The 21,157-nt window shown below is 43.9% G+C and overlaps 1 protein-coding gene across 2 annotated transcripts in view; it reads left to right on the top strand.

Moving 5' to 3' along the window:
• The first annotated feature begins 1,389 nt into the window (after positions 1 to 1,389).
• The window catches only part of LOC140735547 (transmembrane protein 150A-like), a 63,578-nt gene continuing 43,810 nt past the window's right edge, over positions 1,390 to 21,157 (top strand). For both annotated transcript variants that reach the window (XR_012100779.1, XM_073060732.1), the window contains exons 1-4: positions 1,390 to 1,608; positions 7,640 to 7,687; positions 15,797 to 15,883; positions 20,445 to 20,512. Coding sequence is in view for 1 of the 2 variants with exons in the window: in XM_073060732.1 (XP_072916833.1) it covers positions 1,544 to 1,608; positions 7,640 to 7,687; positions 15,797 to 15,883; positions 20,445 to 20,512 (268 nt within the window). In the remaining variant the exon portion in view is untranslated. The remainder of the gene's footprint in view (positions 1,609 to 7,639; positions 7,688 to 15,796; positions 15,884 to 20,444; positions 20,513 to 21,157) is intronic.

The raw sequence follows: 21,157 nt of genomic DNA, 5'->3' as shown, positions 1-21,157 counted from the left end.
AGCGTTCAGCTGTCCCGTCTGGCATCTCTACGGTTCCAACTGTGCAAATATAAAGACGGAAACAATAAATAAACAGAGGGAAGATCTACTTACAACTTTTTCACCTTCTTTCACCCAAGCCTCTTAATGTAATTGATGTAAAATACGTATTTAAAATCTGTGTTCCGTGTATTGTCTGAATCCATAGACCTGTAATATGGTTGCAAGCAAATTTTTCATTGTATTTGTACCTCACATTGTATTTGCACACGTGACAATAAATTTGTTTTTAATATGAAGAATAGGTTCAAAGTACATTTATCATCAAAGTATGTACTCAGGATACAACTGAGACTCATCTTCTCATAGGTAACCATGAAACCTGTTCAAGAAAACATCAAACACCCGATGCTGAAAGACACACTAATTGCCCACAGTGAGCGAACAACAGATAAAATATCAACATCAAACCAGGAGTCCGGCAGTAATTCACTGTCGTAATTCCAGCTAGGCAATGCTGGTCGCAGGGCTACTCTTTGAAAAAGCGCCCCAGTCCGCATCAACCAAATCAATCAAAAAAAGCAAAAAAAAAAGTAACCAGAATCCAGGAGCACTTGCAGCGTGAACTTTAAGTCCGCCAAAGCGAGATAAGATATGATCAACGGCTCTTCCAACTAGCCACAATTAAAGAAACAGGAAGACATCTCAGAGGAACCGACTCACTATTTGAGCAGAAAGATCGAGCCGGAGGAACCGTGAGAACGGAGTGGAGTTATTTCAGGGGAAAAAAGAATAATCAAAAACAGACGTGGGAGCTTGCAGTGGGTGTTTGTTGTTGACCTAGCCTCTGAAATCTAGAAAAGAAAGGGAAGAGTGTGATATGAATCACAGGAAGGTGAGAACAAGGTAGAACTTGGCAACAAGTTGCAGTCAGTAGCGTATCCGAAAGAGTCGTGGGAGTAATCCAGAAATGTGGTATACGAGACGTATATCGTAGAAAGGATTTGCATCACATGTTGGGCACAGGACTATGCGGAACACTGGGGTGCAGAATGGGTCTGGCTGTCTGTAACACTGGGGTATCCGCATCCTCTGCTCTTTAAGTAGCTGCCTTGAGTAAATCGGGTTCTGAGTCTTGAATTACCGGCCCCAGCCTCGCAGATCTCCCGGGACCCGCCGGCACCTGGCAGCCTCGCTACTCTCACGTCCACGCTACCGCTGGAGGACGATGTGACACCCGGCAGACGTGACTGGCCGAACCGCGAGGCTCGCCCCGCTCCCCAGAAGACGTTCTCTTTCTGAGTGGCTGAAACGCCAGTCAATCCACACACGTCACAGCTAGAGGGCGCTGGGAGTTGTAGTGTTTTCGGCCCGTCAAGCGCACATGCGCACAGTGCGGGATGGGTCGCGCCGGCCCGGGAGGCGGGGCGTGGAGCAGGTGTGGAGTCCGCCGGCTTCTGCTCGCTGACTGGGGCACTCGGTGCCGGTGCGCTTGAGTCTCTGGCCGTGGCCTACCTCCGCCCTCACCCCTCCGGGGCGCAGGTGAGGAGCCCTGGGCTTCCCGATGACTGCCTGGGTCATCCTCCCCGTCAGCCTGTCCGCCTTCTCCATCGCCGGCATATGGATCGTGTGAGTACCTTGTTGTCTCTCACTCTCCCCCGGGTCTCACTGTCTCTCGTTCCCGCCCCACCCCCACGGGTTTCGCCCTCCATCTCCCTCCCTTCCTCGCAGAGGGGGTAGTGGGTGGGAGGTAACGGCTTTCCAGCTCCGAAACGCTGTCTGACCTCTCCCCACCCGGGGGCTCTGCCGCCGGCCACGGCCACCGCCTCTCCTCCCCCCACTACCCGCTCTCGCTTTGCTTCGCCCCTTGCCCAAACCTCAGTCTTCCCCGCTTGGGGAGCTCATTTTAAAGCCGCCCTTCCACCAGTTTTCACGGGTGGAAACGCGCGGCTTGTGCTTGACGTGGAAGAGATGTACACCGCGTAAATGGTGTGCTGTAACCGCGTCTGAAGTTTTATAGTCCAAGACTTCTCAGCCTTCAACTGTAGATACAGTGCAGCATTACCCTATCTTGTCAGTACACTCCTCGCTGCATCCACTCGAAACAGAAATCTAAATCAAAACGCTGTAAAACAAAACCTCAGTAGGTCAGGCAGCGTCTGTGAAAATAGAAACAGTCCAATGTTTAAGACTTAAAACTCCTGGCCGGCGATTCCTTCTTTCCACAGATGCTGCCTGACCTACTTTTATCAACATTTTATGTTTTAGTTGCTCTGTATTTACTGTGAGACCCAACCTGCGTGTATCAGGAAGCAGGAGTAAGGGGAGAAATTGTCATGGTTTGAAAGGTGGCTTCTGAAACTGGACAGAGAAACAGTAGACGCAAAGGGTTTACCGATAGAATGTGGTAGACTGCACGTTGAACTTCTGTACGAAGGAAGGCTGATCGTTAGAGGACTTTCGGATCCAAAACCAAAATACCACAGGCATTACACACAAGTTAAGGATTCAGCAGGTCAGGCAGCATCTATGGAAGTAAATAAACTGTCCACAGGTGCTAGAAATCTGAAAAAAAAAAATAGAAATACTCAACAGATCTGCCAGTATGAATGGAGAAAGATGGTGATTTTTTTTGTCATAATCATTGACTGGAAGTATGGAGAGGTGATTGTAACTGCGTATGAGAATTTTGAACTTGCTTGGCTAATGTCTCTGGATAATAACTAGCCCAGTGGTCAAAATCTGGAGGCCCAGAGGCCTGTCCTGAGGTTGGAAGACTGCCAGTGTGCATGGGTGGGAAAGAGGAAAGGGGTTTTGTGTTGATCTGCCGAGCTTTATGGGGACGCTATGCTGGTGTTAGTATGGGTGGCAACTCTTGCAGGCTGCCCAAAACACATCCTCAGGTTAGATAGATAGATAGATAGATACTTTATTCATCCCCATGGGGAAATTCACTTTTTTCCAATGTCCCATACACTTGTTGTAGCAAAACTAATTACATACAATACTTAACTCAGTAAAAAATATGATATGCAAAAATCTCAAAAAGCATTAATAATAGCTTTTAAAAAGTTCTTAAGTCCTGGCGGTTGAATTGTAAAGCCTAATGGCATTGGGGAGTATTGACCTCTTCATCCTGTCTGAGGAGCATTGCATCGATAGTAACCTGTCGCTGAAACTGCTTCTCTGTCTCTGGATGGTGCTATGTAGAGGATGTTCAGAGTTTTCCATAATTGACCGTAGCCTACTCAGCGCCCTTCGCTCAGCTACCGATGTTAAACTCTCCAGTACTTTGCCCACGACAGAGCCCGCCTTCCTTACCAGCTTATTAAGACGTGAGGCGTCCCTCTTCTTAATGCTTCCTCCCCAACACGCCACTACAAAGAAGAGGGCGCTCTCCACAGCTGACCTATAGAACATCTTCAGCATCTCACTACAGACATTGAATGACGCCAACCTTCTAAGGAAGTAATGTTGGTTGCTAATGCAAGCAATGTATGTTTTGATGTACATGTGTAATATAAGTTTGGATCTGAAAGAATAGCCTGATTGGTTTGAGTTTATATAATTTTGAATTGGATCATGAAGAACTTGCGTGAGAGGTGATGGAAGTACATTTAAGGGGCTGTTCTTATTGATCAATGTTGCAGAGGAAGGAAATGTAAAGTGATTTTAGTGAAGTCTTTAACCTGAAATTTTAACTCTTTTTCTTTTTCCATGAGTGCAGCCAGTGTGAGAGATTTTCTAGCATTTTCTGTCTTATAAGAGATCATTTGCATTTATGCAGAGCCACTGATTTAAACTCAGAAATGACTTTGATATTAAGGGAATCAAGAAATATGGGCTTAATACAGTGGTGCTGAGGTAAAAGACTAGCAACGATCATATTAAGCTGTTGTAGGTACAAAGGGCTTGATGGACAATTCTTGCTCCAGTTCCTTACGGCAAAGGGAGTACTTACTTTCAAATAATCTTCGAGAGGGGCAAGTTTAAGCATTCCAGTTTAGGCAGAACAGGTAGGGGAGTAAAAATAATAATCTTAGTGGAATTTAGAGATGATGGTTCTTTGAATGAATCAAAAAAAGTTCCACCTGCCTGTACCTCTTGTCAGATAAAGAATTTGATGATTTACAGCAACAGATACAGAATAAAGTTTTAATCAGAATGTTTATTAATGTTAATGTATGTTTTCTTTTGCAGCAGCTGTACAATGCAATACATTAGGTTACAATAAGCAATCTAAAAAATAAATAAATAGGTAATGCACGGAGAGCAGGTAGTGCGGCAGGGTTCAGGGACCCATTCAGAGATCTGATGGTGGAAGGGAAGAAGCTGTTCCTAAAACATTGAGTGTGTCTGGAGGCTTCTGTACTTCATAATGGATGCTGCTTTCTTGAAGTGTGGCTCAGTGTGAGGTACATTTGGACCTTGGCATGCTTGCAGATAATCCTAGAAAATGCAGAATGTAACCGGACAAAAGGATAAATTTGGAAATAATAGTAAGGTGGCAAGAAAATAGATACTGAGTACATGGGTTTGGGTAGAGTAAATGGGCCATTATTTAGACAAACAGAACTGAAATAGTGTAAGACGGTGGTGTGGTTAATTATGACTCTGGGGCTTTGAGGTAAGGTGTATTCAGTGCTTCTCCCAAGTGGATAATCTTTATGTGTGAACCAGGTTGGCAGTTTATTAAACTAGCTGAACCTCTGTTCACCTTTTCCATTTCCTAATCCTAGATCCTAGATTTACTTCGGTTCAGCCAAGTAAACGTAAACTGGGATCAGATCCAGGAGATTCCTTGTACATATCACTTATCGCCATATCATATGATAGGCATGCTTACAGTTCTGGGGATGGTTAGTTAGTTGTACTGTTTCCTGATATTGCTGTGATCTCTTTTAACATTGTAATTACACCTAGAAGTAGAAATTATTAATTTGGTTGAAATAATTTTCAGGAATTATATTGGCGGCATGTTGTGTGTGGTTCTCCAGGTTTGCGATTCGCAAAAATTTTGCACTGTGTACAAAATTATCGCAAACAGCTGTGAAATAGGAGGTCTCCTGAATTCTAGGCAGATGAAATTTAGTACTGAGAAATTTGAAATACTATATTGCACTTTGGTAGTGGATACAGCCCCGTTCATCACAGGAAAAGACCTCCCCACCAGTGAGCACATCTACAAGGAGCAATGCCACAAGAAATCAGCAGCCAACGTCAAGGAACTACACCTTCCAGGCTACCCTCTCCTCACAGCTGCCATTGGGAAGGAAGTACAGGAGCCTACACCACCAAGTGCAGGAACAGTTATTACCCCTCAACCATCAGGTCCCACACCACCAGGTTCAGCAACAGTTATTACCCCTCAACCATCAGGTCCCACACCACCAGGTTCAGGAACAGTTATTACCCCTCAACCATCAGGTCCCACACCACCAGGTTCAGGAACAGTTAGTACCCCTCAACCATCAGGTCCCACACCACCAGGTTCAGGAACAGTTATTACACCTCGACCATTAGGCTCCTGAACCAGTGTGGATAACTTCACTCACCTCAGTGCTGAGCGCAACTCATGGACTCACTTTCAAGGACTCTACAGCCCATGTTCTCAGTATTATTTATTGTATTTGCACAGTTTGTCTTTTGCACATTGGTTGTTTGCCAGTCTTTGTAGTTTTTCATTGATTTTTATTGTATTTCTTTGTTTTACTATGTCTGTTGCAAGAAAATGAATCTCAGGGTCGTATATGGTAACATATATGTGCTTTGATAATAAATTTTCTTAGAACATTGACAAAGTATGAAAAGAAGTAGTATGAATTAGTAAGAAGTAGTGTGCATAGCCAATAAACTCAACTTTGAACTTCGGGTGTGTGCTGTCCCTCCACAGATAACCCAGTTCTGTAACTCAACTAGCTAGCCAGCACAAGGTGGCAAAGCTTTAAGAACCCAAAGGTGTCATGGGTTACTTCTGGAGATTAGTTATAGAATCACTCTGTGTGGAAACAGACCCTTTGGCCCATCAAGTCTGTGCTAACAAGCAAGCCTCAATTTACTCTAATCTTAAAGTAACTGCATGTATTGTTCTCCTCAAACACATTCTTGCCAACTCTCCTGCACTATAATCCACAGATCAGGGGCAATTTATAAAGGTTTATCAATTGACTGACTCAGTAAATTTATTATCAAGGTACATACAGTACTGTGCCAACATTTTTGGCACTTATATATAGCTAAATCTCCTACGACTTTTGCACAGTGCTGTCATAATTTTATTAATTGTATTTTACTGCTGCCACCAAAAACAAGTTTCTTGACATGTGTGAGTGATGATAAACCCAATTCTGATATGGGTTCCTTTGTGGATTAAGAGTGGGAAGGGGCAGGGAGTGGGGAATGATGGTTGGGAAAAGGGGAAAGGAGAGGAGAGGGAGTGAGAAACACCAGAGAAACATTATGTAGTGATCAATAAACTAATTGTTTGGATTCAAATGACCATTCCTGGTGTCTCTCAGGGCTGGGTGTGCCTGCACCTGCGCCAATGCCTGGCCCCTGGCACTAGTCCCACGTTACTCTCACGGTACTCCACAACTGGCATTCCTAACGTCTTTTGCTCCCACCAGAATTACAAATTTGTTCATTACTCCACGTTGACATATACAGTCCTGTGCAAAAGTCTTAGATATACTAGCTATATATATGTGTCGAAGACTTTTGCACAGTATGGTATATGTCATCATGCACTACCTTGAGATTTATTTTCTTGCTGGCATTTATAGGAAAATAAAGAAAATAGACTATAGATTGACAATTAATGTACAAAAGAAGACAAGTCGTATAAATAACAATGAAAATGTGAGTTGTGGAAACAATTGAGAAAGGTTTTGGTCTGAAACATCGACTGCGCTTTTTTCTATAAATGCTGCCTGGTCTAGTGAGTTCCTCCAGCATTTTGTGTACATTGTGGAGTCCTTGCTAGAGGCTTTAGGTTGTGGAAGCAGTTTAGATTTGAGATGAGTGAAGTTACCCACACTGGTTCAGGAGCCTGACAGTTGTAGGGTAATAATTGTTCCTGAACCTGTTGATTTGGGACCCAAGGCTCCTGTACTTGCTGCCCAGTGGTAGCAGTGAGAAGAGGGCATGGCCTGGATGATGGGGGTGCTTGATGATGGATGCTGCTTTCTTGTAGCAGCATGACCTGTAAATGTGCTTAATGGTGGTGGGGGCTTTGTCTGTGATGGACTATGCTCCACCCACCACTTTCTGCAGACTTTACGTTCCTAAACATCGTATACCTTTTGGAATACAGGAGAAAACCTTTAATGTGAACTAAGTGAATTTCAGCAGCATCCTGTAATATTCCAGCTGGGTTACTCAAGCTCTGTACACCAATTAATTTGGTGCCAAGTGATGAGAACCCATCTTCAGTAACAGTCTGAATAGTATAGCCATAATTAATTAAATTGATTTAATCCTATTAAGTGCATTAAAGATGATGTGATTAGTACAGATGGTCTGATCCTGCAAGGAGTTGCTGTCACCAGTGATGCAACCATTCTGTGCTTCTGCATTCGTGTAGATGCTGCTCGTCTGTGAAGCAAACTGCCAATATTCCACATTGGGTACTATCCTTCTGACCAAAACTTTGTTCTTTCAGATATGCCATGGCTGTTATGAATCACCATGTTTGTCCTGTGGAAAACTGGTACAGTATTTACAATTTATTTGCTTTCTGTCAGTAATCTGAATTTTCTCATGGTCCAGCCTGTGCTGAATTAGTTGATCTTGCCCACTCTGCTTTGTGGTTAGGGCCGTTAAGAGTCGGACTGCGAATTTAGTTCCTTACTGGGAAATGGAACCAAATCAAGTGTACCATATAAACAGTCTGATAAAAGGCCCATTTGGAATGGATGTGGAGAGGATACTTCCAGTGTTGGGAGGGTCTGGGACCAGAGGGCACAGCCTCAGAATAGAAAGGTCTCCCTTTAGAACAGAGACGAGGAGGAGTTTTTTTTAAAATTCAGAGGTACAGCACAGTAACAGGCCCACTGGCACAACAAGCCCACAATGCCCAATTACACCCATGTGACCAATTAACCTACTAACTCGTATGTCTTTGGAATATGGAAGGCAACCAGAGGAAATCCATGTGGTCATCGGGAGAAGGTGCTAAGTCCTTATAGACAGGGGAATTGAACCCTGGGTCGATGGCTACACCACTGTGCTACCTGAGAGGGTGGTGAAGTTGTGAAATTCATTGCCACGGATGGCTGTGTTGGCCAAGTATCTGGGTATAGTTAAAGTGGAGCCTGATAGGTTCTTGATTGATAAGGGTGTTAAAGTTTTGAGGAGAAAGCAGGAGAATAGTGTTGAGATGGAAAATAAGTCAGCAATGATTGAATGGTGGTGCAGACACAATGGGCTGAATGGCCTAATTCTGCTCCTATGTCTTATGGTCTTATAACAATCATCTAAAACTAAATTTCTCTTGCTTGCAACAAGCTTCAAAATAAATCTGTGAAGCAGTTATAATTACTCTTCTCATACTTTGTTTTGAGTTGTGTCTGTTAATACTGTTCACTGCTTTGTTTCTGACCCTGGTACTTGTATCAATCTCTTCTCAGCATCCAGTTACACGTCTAAGGATTAAGTTAGCATCAAGTAATCCAAGAATCCAACTTCATTTTCATTCCCCAGTAAAGCTGTAGTGGCTGCCACAATATGTGCGACTGAATTATACTCTCAGTGGCCACTTTATTATGTATGTGTATACACCTTGTTAATGCAAATATCTAATCATCCAATCATGTGGCAACAACACAATGCATAAAAGCATACAAACATGGTCAAGAAGTTCATTTGTTGTTCAGACCAAACATCAGAATGGAGAAGAAATGTGATCTAAGTGACTTTGACCGTGGAATGATTGTTGGTGCCAGACAGGGTGGTTTGAATATCTCAGGAACTGCTGGATTTCCTGAGATTTTCATACAAAACCATATAACCATATAACCATATAACAATCACAGCACGGAAACAGGCCATTCCGGCCCTCCTAGTCCGTGCCGAACTCTTAATCTCACCTAGTCCCACCTACCCGCACTCAGCCCATAACCCTCCACTCCTTTCCTATCCATATACCTATCCAATTTTACCTTAAATGACACAACTGATCTGGCCTCTACTACTTCTACAGGAAGCTCATTCCACACAGCTATCACTCTCTGAGTAAAGAAATACCCCCTCGTGTTTCCCTTAAACTTTTGCCCCCTAACTCTCAAATCATGTCCTCTCGTTTGAATCTCCCCTACTCTCAATGGAAACAGCCTATTCACGTCAACTCTATCTATCCCTCTCAACATTTTAAATACCTCGATCAAATCCCCCCTCAACCTTCTACGCTCCAATGAATAGAGACCTAACTTGTTCAACCTTTCTCTGTAACTTAAGTGCTGAAACCCTGGTAACATCCTAGTAAATCGTCTCTGCACTCTCTCTAATTTATTGATATCTTTCCTATAATTCGGTGACCAGAACTGTACACAATATTCCAAATTTGGCCTTACCAATGCCTTGTACAATTTTAACATTACATCCCAACTTCTGTACTCAATGCTCTGATTTATAAAGGCCAGCGTTCCAAAAGCCTTCTTCACCACCCTATCTACATGAGACTCCACCTTCAGGGAACTATGCACTGTTATTCCTAGATCTCTCTGTTCCACTGCATTCCTCAATGCCCTACCATTTACCCTGTATGTTCTATTTGGATTATTCCTGCCAAAATGTAGAACCTCACACTTCTCAGCATTAAACTCCATCTGCCAACGTTCAGCCCATTCTTCTAACCGGCATAAATCTCCCTGCAAGCTTTGAAAACCCACCTCATTATCCACAACACCTCCTACCTTAGTATCATCAGCATACTTACTAATCCAATTTACCACCCCATCATCCAGATCATTTATGTATATTACAAACAACATTGGGCCCAAAACAGATCCCTGAGGCACCCCGCTAGTCACCGGCCTCCATCCCGATAAACAATTATCCACCACTACTCTCTGGCATCTCCCATCTAGCCACTGTTGAATCCATTTTATTACTCCAGCACTAATACCTAACGACTGAACCTTCTTAACTAACCTTCCATGTGGAACTTTGTCAAAGGCCTTGCTGAAGTCCATATAGACTACATCCACTGCCTTACCCTCGTCAACATTCCTCGTAACTACTTCAAAAAATTCAATAAGGTTTGTCAAACATGACCTTCCACGCACAAATCCATGCTGGCTACTCCTAATCAGATCCTGTCTATCCAGATAATTATAAATACTATCTCTAAGAATACTTTCCATTAATTTACCCACCACTGATGTCAAACTGACAGGTCTATAATTGCCAGGCTTACTTCTAGAACCCTTTTTAAACAATGGAACCACATGAGCAATACGCCAATCCTCCGGCACAATCCCCGTTTCTAATGACATCTGAAAGATCTCCGTCAGAGCTCCTGCTATCTCTACACAAACTTCCCTCAAGGTCCTGGGGAATATCCGGTCAGGACCCGGAGATTTATCCACTTTTAAATTTCTTAAAAGCGCCAGTACTTCCACCTCTTTAATTGTCATAGGTTCCATAACTTCCTTACTTGTTTCCCACACCTTACACCATTCGATATCCTTCTCCTTAGTGAATACCGAAGAGAAGAAATCGTTCAAAATCTCTCCCATCTCCCTCGGCTCCACACATAGCTGACCACCCTGATTCTCTAAGGGACCAATTTTATCCCTCACTATCCTCTTGCTTTTAATATAACTGTAGAAGCCTTTCGGATTTACTTCCACCTTATTTGCCAAACCAAACTCGTAACTTCTTTTAGCTTTTCTAATCTCTTTCTTAAGTTTCCTTTTACATTCTTTATATTCCTCGAGCAATTCCTTTACTCCATGCTGCCTATATCTATTGTAGACATCCCTCTTTTTTCGAACCAAGTTTCTAATATCCCTTGAAAACCATGGCGCTTTCAAACCTTTAATCTTTCCTTTCAACCGAACAGGAACATAAAGATTCTGTACCCTCATAATTTCACCCTTAAATGACCTCCATTTCTCTATTACATCCTTCCCATAAAACAACTTGACCCATTCCACTCTCTCTAAATCCCTGCGCATCTCCTCAAAGTTAGCCTTTCTCCAATCAAAAATCTCAACTCTAGGTCCAGTCCTGTCCTTCTCCATAATTATATTGAAGCTAATGCTATTGTGATCACTGGACCCGAAGTGCTCCCCAACACATACATCTGTCAGCTGACCTATCGCATTCCCTAACAGGAGATCCAACACTGCCCCATCTCTAGTCGGTACTTCTATGTATTGTTGCAAAAAGCTATCCTGCACACATTTCACAAACTCTAAACCATCCAGCCCTTTTACAGAATGAGCTTCCCAATCTATGTGTGGAAAATTAAAATCTCCCACAATCACCACCTTGTGTTTACTACAAATATCTGCTATCTCCTTACACATTTGCTCTTCCAACTCACGCTCCCCATTAGGTGGCCTATAATACACTCCTATCAGTGTTACTACACCTTTCCCATTCCTCAATTCCACCCAAATAGCCTCCCTAGAGGAGCTCTGTAATCTATCCTTCCAAAGCACCGCCATAAGATTTTCTCGGACAAGCAATGCAACACCTCCTCCTCTGGCCCCTCCTACTCTATCACACCTGAAGCAACTAAATCCAGGAATATTTAGTTGCCAATCACACCCTTCCTGCAACCATGTTTCACTAATAGCTACAACATCATAATTCCATGTATCAATCCACACTTTAAGCTCATCCACCTTTCTTACAATGCTCCTAGCATTAAAATAGATACATTTAAGATACTCTCCACCTCCTCCTCTCTTTTCATCCCTAGCAATGCATTCAAATTTATTATCCTTTTCTTTCTTCTCCCCTACAACTTCGGGCTGAGCGCATCCCTCCTCCATCACCTGCCTGTTCTCCCTCACACACGGTCTACTTACTTGCTCTACTGGTGAACTAACCTCCTCTCCCATAGTTTCCTCAAATTGATTTCCGCCCCCCCATCTTACTAGTTTAAAGTCTGCCCCGTAGCCCTAGCAAACCTCCCCGCTAGGATATTGGTCCCCCCAGGATTCAAGTGTAACCCGTCCTTCTTGAACAGGTCACGCCTGCCCCAGAAGAGGTCCCAATGATCCAGAAACTTGAATCCCTGCCCCCTGCTCCAATCCCTCAACCACGCATTCATCCTCCACCTAATTCCATTCCTACTCTCACTGTCGCGTGGTACAGGCAGTAATCCCGAGATTACTACCTTTGCGGTCCTTCTTCTTAACTGCCTTCCTAACTCCCTATACTCTCGTTTCAGGACCTCTTCCCCTTTCCTACCTATGTCATTGGTACCTACATGTACCACGACCTCTGGCTCCTCACCCTCCCACTTCAGGATATCTTGGACGCGATCAGAAACGTCCCGGACCCTGGCACCAGGGAGGCAAACAACCATCCGGGACTCCCGATCACCTCCACAGAACCGCCTGTCTGAACCCCTGACTATCGAGTCCCCTATTACTATGGTCCTCTTTCTTCTATCCCTACCCTTCTGAGCTACAGGGCCGTCCTCTGTGCCGGAGGCCCGGCCACTGTCACTTCCTCCAGGTAGGCTGTCCCCCCCAACAGTACTCAAACATGAGTACTTATTGTCAAGGGGTACAGCCACTGGGGTACTCTCTAGTACCTGCCCCTTCCCCTTCCTGATCGTGACCCACCTATCTGCCTCCCGTGGCCCCGGAGTGACCACCTGCCTGTAACTCCTCTCTATCACCTCCTCACTCTCCCTGACCAGGCGAAGGTCATCGAGCTGCAGCTCCAGTTCCCTAATTCGGTCCCTCAGGAGCTGCAGTTCGGCGCACCTGGCGCAGATGTGGACGTCCGGGAGGCTCGGAGACTCCAGGATCTCCCACATCCGACACCGAGAACAACAAGCTGCCCTCACACTCATACCTCCCGAATAACTGAAAATAACAAGAACTAAAAGATAAGCCTACTGTGCCCTCTTCCGCCTAAGCCCTCTGAGCCCAAGCCCTACACTCTGCTCCCGACTCACTCCGCTGCCCGCAAACGAAGCTGCCCGCTGCTTAAGGCTGCGTTCTTTTTATATCTTCCCTCCTTCCCAGGCCTCCTTCACGCGCCTGCGCAGTCCCGCCTCTCAGAACTCCGATCTGAGAAGCAATTTGAAAATGGCCGCCGCCGCACTTCTTCTCAGCCTCGCTGTCCTCTTCCAAAAGAGAACTGCCTCACTCCTTCTCTCCTTTTTATATCTTCCCTCCTTCCCAGGCCTCCTTCACGCGCCTGCGCAGTCCCGCCTCTCAGAACTCCGATCTGAGAAGCAATTTGAAAATGGCCGCCGCCGCACTTCTTCTCAGCCTCGCTGTCCTCTTCCAAAAGTTTCTAGAATTTACAAAAAATCTATTTTAAAAAAAAATATGAAGAGTGCCAGCCGCTGAGCTTGTTAATGAGCAAGGTCAGACTGGTTCAAACTGATAGGAAGGCTACAATAACTCAAATAACAGTGGTGTACAGAAGAGCATCTCTGAAACATAAGTCAAACCTTGAAGTGGATGGGCTATAGCAGCAGAAGACCAAGTGTGTCCACTCCGTACTTAATAAAGTGGCCACTGAGTCTATATATAGATGGTTCTGTGTAAGCATGTGGTGATACAATTGTGTTTGAAGTATTGTTTTTCAGTTAGTTTTCTTCCCTCTTGTAACCTAGACAATATGGCAACCTGACCAAAGGCATCGCAACAAAATCTATTCAGTCCCTAACCAGATGCTAATCACCTTCCAGCAAGATTTATCGGCACTGATCAGTAGTGGGAGTTCCAATTTGTTTTCTCTCTCACCCCTTTACCAATTAAATAAGGGGACTCAAATTGACTGTGACGTGCCAAAGACTAATCAGCATAGAAATCAAGCCACCTTAGTTATTTGGCACAATCACTTGTATGGAAACTATGGAAAGTATTTGTGGAGTTCAATATTGTAACCTCTAACTAATATTAGAGCACTGGTGACTGCATTGATGCTGCTTCCTGCACCCATGCAGGGCTTGTTGACCTCATCAACTTTGCCTTCAACTTACACCCTGCCCTCAAATTTACCTAGTCCATCCTCAACACCTTCCTCCCCTTTCTCGATCTCTGTGTCTCTAGACACAGTTCCTCTACTGATGTCTATTATAAACCCACTGACTCTCACAGCTACCTGGCCCTATACCTTTTACCACCCTGGTACTTGGAAAAGTGCCATCCCTTTCTCTTATTTCCTCCATCTCCACCACATCCGCTCTCAGGATAAGGCTTTTCATTCCAGAATGAAGGGTTTCCCTACTGCCACCATCAACGTTACCCTCAACTGTATCTCTTCCATACGCACGTCTGCCCTCACTGCATTTGCCCACCACCCCACCAGGGGTGGGGTTCCTCTTATCCTCACCTACCAGCCTCTGCATCCAGCACATAATTCTCCGTAACCTCTGCCAAATCCCACCAAGCACATTCCCACCCCACTTTCTGCTTTCCGTAGGGATCACTCCCTACACAACTCCCTTGTCTATTCATCCATCCCACTGATCTCCCTCTTGGCACTTGCAAGCAGAATAAGTGCTACACCTGCCTGTGCACCTCCTCCCTCACTACCATTCAGGGCCCTAAAATGTCCTTCCAGGTGAGGCGACTCTTCACCTGTCAGTCTGTGGGGGTCATCTGCTGTATCCGGTACTTCTGGTGAAGCCCCCTGTAGGTTGGTGAGACCACTTTGCCGAGCGCCTGTGCATCACTTGCCAGAAAAAAACTTGATCTCCCAGTGGCCATCCATTTCAATTCCACTTCCCATTCCCATTCCAACATGTCAGTCCATGGCCTCCTCTACTCTTGCGATGAGGCCACACTCAGGTTGGAGGAGCAGCACCATATATCCGGTCTGGGTAGCCTCCAACCTGATGGCATGAACACCAATTTCTTGAACTTCCGGTATTGTTGCCCCCTCCCCCTTCACCATTTCCTTTTTCCTCTCTTGTCTTATCTCCTTACCTGCCCGTCACCTCCCTCCGGTGCTCCTTTCCCTTTTCTTTCTTCCATGGACTTTCGTCCTCTTCTGTCAAATTCCCTCCAGCCCTGTATCTCTTTCACCAATCAACTTCCCAGCTCTTTACTTCACCCCTCCCCACTTCCTGGTTTCACCTCTCACCCCATGTTTCTTCCTCCCCTCCCCCACCTTCCAACTCTGACTCCTCATCTTTTATTCCTCCAGTCCTGATGAAGAGTTTTGGCCCAAAATGTTGACTATTCTCTTTTCCTCCAGCTTTTTTGTATGTGTTGCTGCCCTCGTCCTGTTCACGTTAATGTGTGGTAATAAGACAGTAAGACATAGGAGCAGAGTGAGGCCATTCATCCCATCAAGCCTGCTTCGCATTCCATCATGGTTGATTTATTTTTTCCCTTTCAACCCCATCCCTCTGCCTTCTCCCCATAACCTTTGCTGCTTTTACGAATCAAGAACCTAGCAATTACTGCCTTAAATATACCCAATAAACTACATGTAGTTGGTTACCCTGGCAGTGTGGAAGTAGAATTTATTGCACTTGACCTCATAAACTTGCTCCTTAAGAACTTTACTGATTGGTCCACTCCTGTTCATTTCAATTCCATGTCCTTGAAAATTAAAAGCAAGTACCTTTCAAATCATGCTTTTTAAATCTACTGTATCTTTTATTCCCAAGGTTATATAACGAGTCTTGCTCTGAGGAAACTTCAAAGCATGGCTATCCAAAAAGTTGCTGTACTATTCAGGATATCCCGCTTGTCAGGTAAAGCCACTATGTTTAATGAAGCTGTACGAACCTATTAATTTTTCCGTATTAAACAAAAATTAATTTTAACTAGTTCAACGACGCAGGAAAGAGAAGGCAAATTAACATTGCAAGGAGATCAGGGCATTTCATGTCATTTATTATCATTTAACTATATACATGTATACCACTGAACAAGGCAACGCTGCCCAGGGTATACACAGTAGTACACATCATATGCATATAACGCACAGTAACTTTCGAAAGTAAGGATTACATCTACAGATGAATGACGTATAAATAAGCAAACTAAAGTGCATAAATTAAATATTGTAAGATACAGAACAGATTAACCAGTGACACTTTGAATGCCATGTGGCAGGGATGCTGGATGGGTGGGTGGGGATCCTTGATAATTAAGGGCCATGTGTATGCTGTGCTTCCGATAAATGTCCCTGATAAATGTTAGGGAGACCCCTATAATTCTCTCAGCTGTTCTCACAGTGCTTCGTTGGGACTTCCAGTCTGGTGCTTCAAGAAGGATGAATAATTCTACCTCGGGTGTCAAGTTGTCTTTGTGGGTTTGCTACAAATTTTCAGCACATCTCAACTCCCAGTGATCTTATTTCTGATTCTTTGTGCTTGATTTTTGCCTTTTATCATTTCTATTTGGTATCAGTTCATTTTGAAAGGATTTGGGCAAACTACCTCCCAACAACCGTGTTCAGTTTCGGTCACCGTGCTGTAGGAAAGGCACTATTGACTGGAACTGGAAAGAGAGTATACTTATGCAGAGCTTGGTAGGTTATTGATTAGTCAGGGTGTCAAAGATTATGTAGAGAAGATGGGTGAATGAGATTGAGAGGGATAAATCAGTTGTGGTGAAATGTCTAAGCAGGCTTGATGGGCTGAATGGCCAGATTCTGCTCCTGTGTCTTATGGAAAGAGTGAGGTTGTTGACAGGACTTGAGGGACTGAACAACATGAAAACAACAATTTTTATACAGATGGTGGTATCAATGTGGAATGAGCTGCCAGAGGAAGTAGTACAATAACTACTCTTAACAGGGACATTGAACAGGAGAGGTGTAGAAGGTTTGGGCCAAATGCTGGTAATTGGGACAAGCTTGGATGGGGCATCTCACTGGGCAAGTTGGGTCAAAGGGCAAGCTTCCATGCTGCATGACTAAGTGAAAAAGAATAATTCTGAGCAAAACCAATTGAAGACAATTTGAAGAACAAATTGTAATTTTAAATGCAGAAAATATGTCAATTCTTCATATTTACAATATCCTCAGGAAATTATAGGTTTGATTACAACATATCACTGTCAGTTTCAGTACATAAAATTTAAATATTTCTTAATGTAGATGCTCTATTTAATATTGAATTTTATTGTGTGCCTGTTTTGAAGTGCTTCACTTGCACTTAACCTATGTTTTATTCGGGAAAGGAATATTTTTGGATTTGTCTTTTTCATAATTTTCCCAGTTTTCGCTCCACCTGTCCTGTTTCTGCACCATGATGTCCCTCACCTTGGATGGTGCCCAGTCTCCACCTGCTCCTCCCTCAGTTCTTTAATTCTCAAACAATAAAACATTCATTGGAATATTTGGAAATGGCCCTTTGATGCATGATCAAATAAGTTTAATACAAGGTGCACAACTTGATCTTCTGTGAAGAATGCATTTTCTCTGCTGAGAAAGTTTAAATGACGAAGAAATAGGTAGAACAACGTTGCACTAATAGAAAGAAAGGAATTATATCTCTAAACATTAACTAAAATGCTAATAAGTTCAAGTGTGTTTTGTTTTAAATAACATTATTTTCTTTGACTTGTCATGATCTGACCTTGAGTAATGTTTAAACATGCAAATATATCTACTATGTTATTCTTATTTACTTAGTTCCTCAAATATTAAAAAAAAGTTGGCTAAGCACAATCTCCCTTTTGGAAACCCTGTTAATATATATTATATTTTCAGTTTACAGATATTTACATTTGTCTGGATAAAGATTTCACTATCTTTTCTGGCATTTAGCTAATTAATCTGTTGTTCCCTGGACTCTTCATACGTAGGATTCATGCTTGACGCCTACTGGTTTTCTGGAGTCATTCCGTAGCTCTGTTTATTATATAAATACAAATTCCTTTGTGGATTTTCCTGACACCAGAAATCTGCAAATCTTATTGACAGACCCTCCTTGCTTTTTCTCCAACTACTCTTGTTAGAACTAATTATGCTAGGTTAAGTTCCATTGCAAATGGGTTGCTGTTGGACGGTATTCAACCTTCTACTCCCCTCCTCCCCCAAGCAGCAAACATCAGTTATATTCGACTGTTTTTCACTCTCTGCATTACACACACTCATTCGTTTCTTTGTCTGTTCACCCCAACAAGCAGATGATCACCGCAGGTCTTCAGCTTTCCATTTTAAGCTGATTGCTCAGATGAAAATGAAGGATAATGGGTAACTGGTTCATCAGTGTTTTGTGATATGCATTTTTTATATCCCCTTTCCTCATGGGGCTTAATGACAGACAGGCATTATTTGCTCTCAACTTTATGCCCATTTTTACAATATTGATGAGCAACTGCTGCTGGAAGGTGTGGAACACTAGGAAGATGCAACCTTGATCCTGCAATTTGCTTAGCAATTCTTAACTTCAGTATTAAAAATGGCACCTGTGAGGGATAACAGAAGGGCTGTACATTGGGTATGTAAATCTGTCCAACAGATCACCGACACCAGCCTAATCCATCAGACATGTACAGTATGCAGCAAGGTGCCGGCAAAAGGCCAGCAATATCATAAAGGATCTCACCCACCCTGATTATGGACTGTTTGTCCCACTCCCATCAGGGAAGAAGCTACACAGCTGGACTACTTGGACTTCTTTTTAAAAAAAACAAGCTGTCAGGCTGGTCAACACCTCCCCCACCCCCCACTAATCCCCTCCACCCACCAATCCCCTCCACCCACCTGTCACTACCACTGCATACATATCACTTAGTGTCACTTTATTTACAGTTTGTGTATATAACAGTTTTATTGTGTTTTATAGGATTGTTTTTAACATCTACTTTTTTCTTTAAATTGTTTTCTTTGTTTATTGTGTTTTTTTAAAATGCTGGATTGGATCAGGAATAACAATAATTTTCTCACAGCTACCTGGACTATTCCTCTTCCCAACCTGTCTCTTGCAAAAAGGCTATCCCCCTTCTCACAATTCCTCCGTCTCCACCACATCTGCTCTCAGGATGAGGCTTTTCATTCCAGGACGAAGGAGATATCTTCCTTTTTTAAACAAAGGGGCTTCCCTTCATCCACCATCAACTCTGCTCTCAAACGCATCTCTCCTATTTCCCGCACATCTGCCACCCCATCCACCCACCACCCCACTCGGGATAGGGTTCCCCTTGTCCTTACCTACCACCCCACCAGCCTCCAGGTCCAACGTATAATTCTTCTTAACTTCCGCCACCTCCAACAGGATCCCACTACCAAACACATTTTTCCCTCCCCCACCTTTCTGCTTTTCGCAGGGATTGCTCCCTACGCGACTCCCTTGTCCACTCGTCCCCCCCATCCCTTCCCACCGATCTCCCTCCTGGCACTTATCCTTGTAAACGGAACAAGTGCTACACCTGCCCTTACACTTCCTCCCTCACCACCATTCAGGGCCCCAGACAGTCCTTCCAGGTGAGGCGACACTTCACCTGTGAGTCGGCTGGTGTAGTATACTGTGTCCGGTGCTCCCGGTGTGGCCTTTTATATATTGGTGAGACCCGACGCAGACTGGGAGACTGTTTTGCGGAACATCTATGCTCAGTCCGCCAGAAAAAGCAGGATCTCCCAGTGGCCACACATTTTAATTCCACGTCCCATTCCCGTTCTGATATGTCTATCCATGGCCTCCTCTATTGTCAAAATGAATCCAAACTCAGGTTGGAGGAACAACACCTTATATACCGGCTGGGTAGCCTCCAACCTGATGGCATGAACATTGACTTCTCTAACTTCCATTAATGCCCCTCCTCCCCTTCTTACCCCATCCCTGACATATTTAGTTGTTTGCCTGTTCTCCATCTCCCTCTGGTGCTTCCATCCCCCCCCTCCTTTCTTTCTCCTGAGGCCTCCCGTCCCATGATCCTTTCCCTTCTTCAGCTCTGTATCACTTTCGCCAGTCACCTTTCCAGCTCTTAGCTTCATCCCACCCCCTCCGGTCTTCTCCTATCATTTCGCATTTCCCCCTCCCCCACTACTTTCAAATCTCTTACTATCTTTCCTTTCCGTTCGTCCTGACGAAGGGTCTCGGCCCAAAACGTCGACAGTGCTTCTCCCTATAGATGCTGCCTGGCCTGCTGTGTTCCACCAGCATGTGTGTTGTTGTTATAGCAATAATTTTGTTCGCCTTTACACACATGCACTGAAAATTGCCAAGAAACAATCTTGAATAAGGGTAGACTGTAGCTCTCAGGGAATTAGCCCAGAAATCAAAAGCCTCTAGAGGTGGACAATATTGGCCCCAGTCATCAAAGCAAATGCTGATTTTTTATTATATATTTTCTTGACAGTAAATGTGGTTCATATCCTCCTGAAAGCTGCCTCTTCAGTTTAATTGGCAATGTGGGTGCCTTTATGGGTAAGTGATTATTTTGTTCATTAACAAGAGCTGCTGTTAACTTCTAGCTTTCCTACTCTTTATTGCTACCATTCTGGATCAATTATTTCTATCAATATTGATTGCTTGTTTCAGTGGAGCATCATTTTCTCTGGAGGCTGTTCAGAAGTGACTCAACTCTGGTTCAGTTGAAGTTTGTTGACATTGTCCCATTCTGATATTGAACACTGGCCAGGGGTTTTGCTATGTTTCACGTGGTTTGCAGTCATAGAAACATAGAAAATAGGTGCAGGAGTAGGCCATCGGCCCTTCGAGCCTGCACCGCCATTCAGTATGATCGTGGCTGATCGTCCAACTCAGAACCCTGTACCTGCTTTCTCTCCATACCCCCTGATCCCTTTAGCCACAGGGCCGTATCTAACTTCCTCTTAAATATAGCCAATGAACCGGCCTCAATTGTTTCCTGTGGCAGAGAATTCCATAGATTCACCACTCTCTGTGAAGAAGTTTTTCCTCATCTCGGTCCTAAAAGGCTTCCGCTTTATCCTTAAACTGTGACCCCTCATTCTGGACTTCCCCAACATCGGAAACAATCTTCCTGCATCTAGCCTGTCCAATCCCTTTAGAATTTTATACGTTTCAATAAGATTCCCCCTCAATCTTCTA

This window comes from Hemitrygon akajei, chromosome 1 (assembly GCF_048418815.1).
Source record: "Hemitrygon akajei chromosome 1, sHemAka1.3, whole genome shotgun sequence".
Taxonomy (NCBI): Eukaryota; Metazoa; Chordata; class Chondrichthyes; order Myliobatiformes; family Dasyatidae; genus Hemitrygon; species Hemitrygon akajei.
This window is presented reverse-complemented; position numbering and strand designations above follow the sequence as displayed.